Here is a 2392-nt window from a genome sequence, read left to right on the forward strand (position 1 = left end):
TCTACCTTACAAATCCGGCTAGACCAGAGCTCTACACTGGTATAGATAAGAGCTCTGGACACAGGGAATCCAGGGCAGATAAACCGCTCAGGAACAGTAATGGGAGTAGCCATACCATGAGGGCAGGGGGAAAGTGGGAGGAGAAGGGGGAAACTGATTGCAATAATCAAAGTATAATCCCCCTCCCGAGGGTAACAAACAACAGAAACATAGGTGAAAGAAGACAGCGGACAGTGTAAGACATGAAAATAACAAAAATTTATTATTTATCAAGGTCCTGGGGGTGGGGGAGGAGCTGATACCAAGGGCTCAAGTAGAAAGAAAATGTTTTGAAAAGGATGATGGCAACATATGTATAAATGTGCTTGATACATGAATTGTTATAAGAACTCTAAGAGCCCCAATAAAATGATTATTTGGAAATAAAAAAACTGGACCTGAATCTCTTCTGACTGGAGGAACCTATTCTTCTAGAATAGTATATAGTAAATAGTTGACCTTATGGTACTTAATCACACAGTCTGCAGGGATGCTCTCTGACTGCTACCCTATATAAACCCTCTTTCTCTATAAAAGTGATAAATTCTTTGGGTGCAAAAGGTGTTCTTATTTTCCCCCCTCTGGTAGTACATTAAAACAACATACTTATTCCTTGCTATCCAGTAGATTCTGACTCATATCGACCTGTAGGTTTCTGAGGCTGTAACTTTCAGAAGAAAGCCTCTGTTGTCTCTTGCCAAGCGGATGCTAGTTAGTTTTGAACCGCTGATTTTGTGGTTAGCTCATACCTGGGAGACTGTATTGAGATTATGAGTTACGGAAAAGTGGAATCCAACATACACAACACCAACGCGAACGATGACCCGCCCAGTTTCACTGCAACACGAACCTTTCACACAAATGATTTCCAAAGCCCAAGTGGTTCCAGTGACCTCAAGCTGCTCCGGACCCCAGCTCTCCTTCCCAGCCTGATTGCAATCGAGCTTCGCCCTCCCCTCTCCTTCACCTTGTCTCACCTTTACCTGCTGTTGGGGTTTTTCCCCCCCGTTTGTTTTGGGGTTTGTTTGCTTTCTTTTTGGACCGCGTTAACAAGCATCAGTAAGGAGAACTCTTCAAAAAGTCCGATTTCCCACTTGGGGTTCTCGGTCACAACAAAAGCATCCATGTCCCTCTCAACGAGTGGGGGCGCAGAAAACACTTTTTTACGCTCCAGTGTGAGTACGTCGGAGGACACAACCCAACCCCCGCCATCGTTTTCGGAAGAAACACGGTAACCCGACAGCGGACACCGTGTTCGGAAGAAACTGCCTCAGGCCTGGGACAGCTCCCGGCCGTCCCTCCAGGCCCCGCCTGGGTCGCGGAGGAAGTCGCCGCCGCCCCGGGCGGGGCTGAGAGACCCCAGGGGGCTGTCCCAGGGCCCCCGAGCCCCAGCAGCTTCCCCAAGGAGACTCCAGGTTGTGCGCCCACCTCGCTCCACGCGCTTGGCTCGGCTCTGTCCAGCCAGCTGGCCTCGCGGCCCCGCGTAGGCCCCGGCCACCCGGAGCAGCGGCCGGTCTCCCGGGCCCGGCCCTCGGCTGCGCACCGCTCCCGGGTGCCCACCCCCACTCCCGCCAAACTCTTTCTTTCCTCCTCTCGCTCTGCCCCTGCGTCCCCCGGTGCCTTTCACCCCAGAGCCCCCCTCCGCTCCCGCCAGGGCCCCTTCGCTTCTCCGCCATCACCACCCACCCGCCGGACACGCCTTTCCTCCCCCACGGCCTGCCGGGACGCCCATCCTCTGCCCCAGCCCCTGCCCCGCTCTTACCTCACTCTCATCCTCCAGCAGCAGCCACTCGGAGGACATCCCCACTCGTCGTAAGCACCAACTGCGACCGCCAGCGCGGTCTTCCGTGGCCGGAGAGTCAGGCTTCTCCATAGCACACAGCCCAGGACAGTCCGGGTAGCGGTCAGCGCGCAGAGAGACCCCTTCCCTGACTCCTGCAGCCCCTCAGCTCCCTCGAGGCCGCCATTCCCAAACAGCAGGCGGAAGCAATCGCCACCCGCTGAGATCGATCCGAACCCTCTCGCGGGCCGCAGCACCAAGCTCGGCCGCGTCCCGCGCTGGCGAGCCACCTGACTGCGCATGCGCAACCGACCGTGGGGCGGGGCCTCTGGCCTCAAGTTTGGCTCGCGTGCCCAGGGGAGATGTAAGTCTGCACCCGGCTCCCCTTCTCCACCCTCTGTCCTGTGGCCCCACACTTGAACGTCTCCTTACCGTTACCTTTTTTTAAAAAATGACTCTGCATTTATAACTGCGTTATGATGATATGATATCCATATTATTTTAAAACTATAACCTACTTTTCAACAACTGTAAAGTTAGTGTTAAAAACTGTGTTTTAAAAAAAATCTTGGG

The 2392-nt window shown here is 54.0% G+C and overlaps 1 protein-coding gene across 1 annotated transcript in view; it reads right to left on the bottom strand.

Annotated features, from left to right (window-relative positions):
• Positions 1 to 2078, bottom strand: part of RNF8 (ring finger protein 8) — a 72474-nt gene extending 70396 nt beyond the window's left edge. The window contains exon 1 of the mRNA XM_004710830.2: positions 1802 to 2078. Within this exon, the coding sequence (XP_004710887.2) occupies positions 1802 to 1912 (111 nt within the window). The 5' untranslated portion in view covers positions 1913 to 2078. The remainder of the gene's footprint in view (positions 1 to 1801) is intronic.
• Positions 2079 to 2392: the final 314 nt, after the last annotated feature.

This window comes from Echinops telfairi, unplaced genomic scaffold, assembly GCF_000313985.2.
Source record: "Echinops telfairi isolate 266 unplaced genomic scaffold, ASM31398v2 ScPeMD7_3533;HRSCAF=4204_1, whole genome shotgun sequence".
NCBI classification, from domain to species: Eukaryota; Metazoa; Chordata; class Mammalia; order Afrosoricida; family Tenrecidae; genus Echinops; species Echinops telfairi.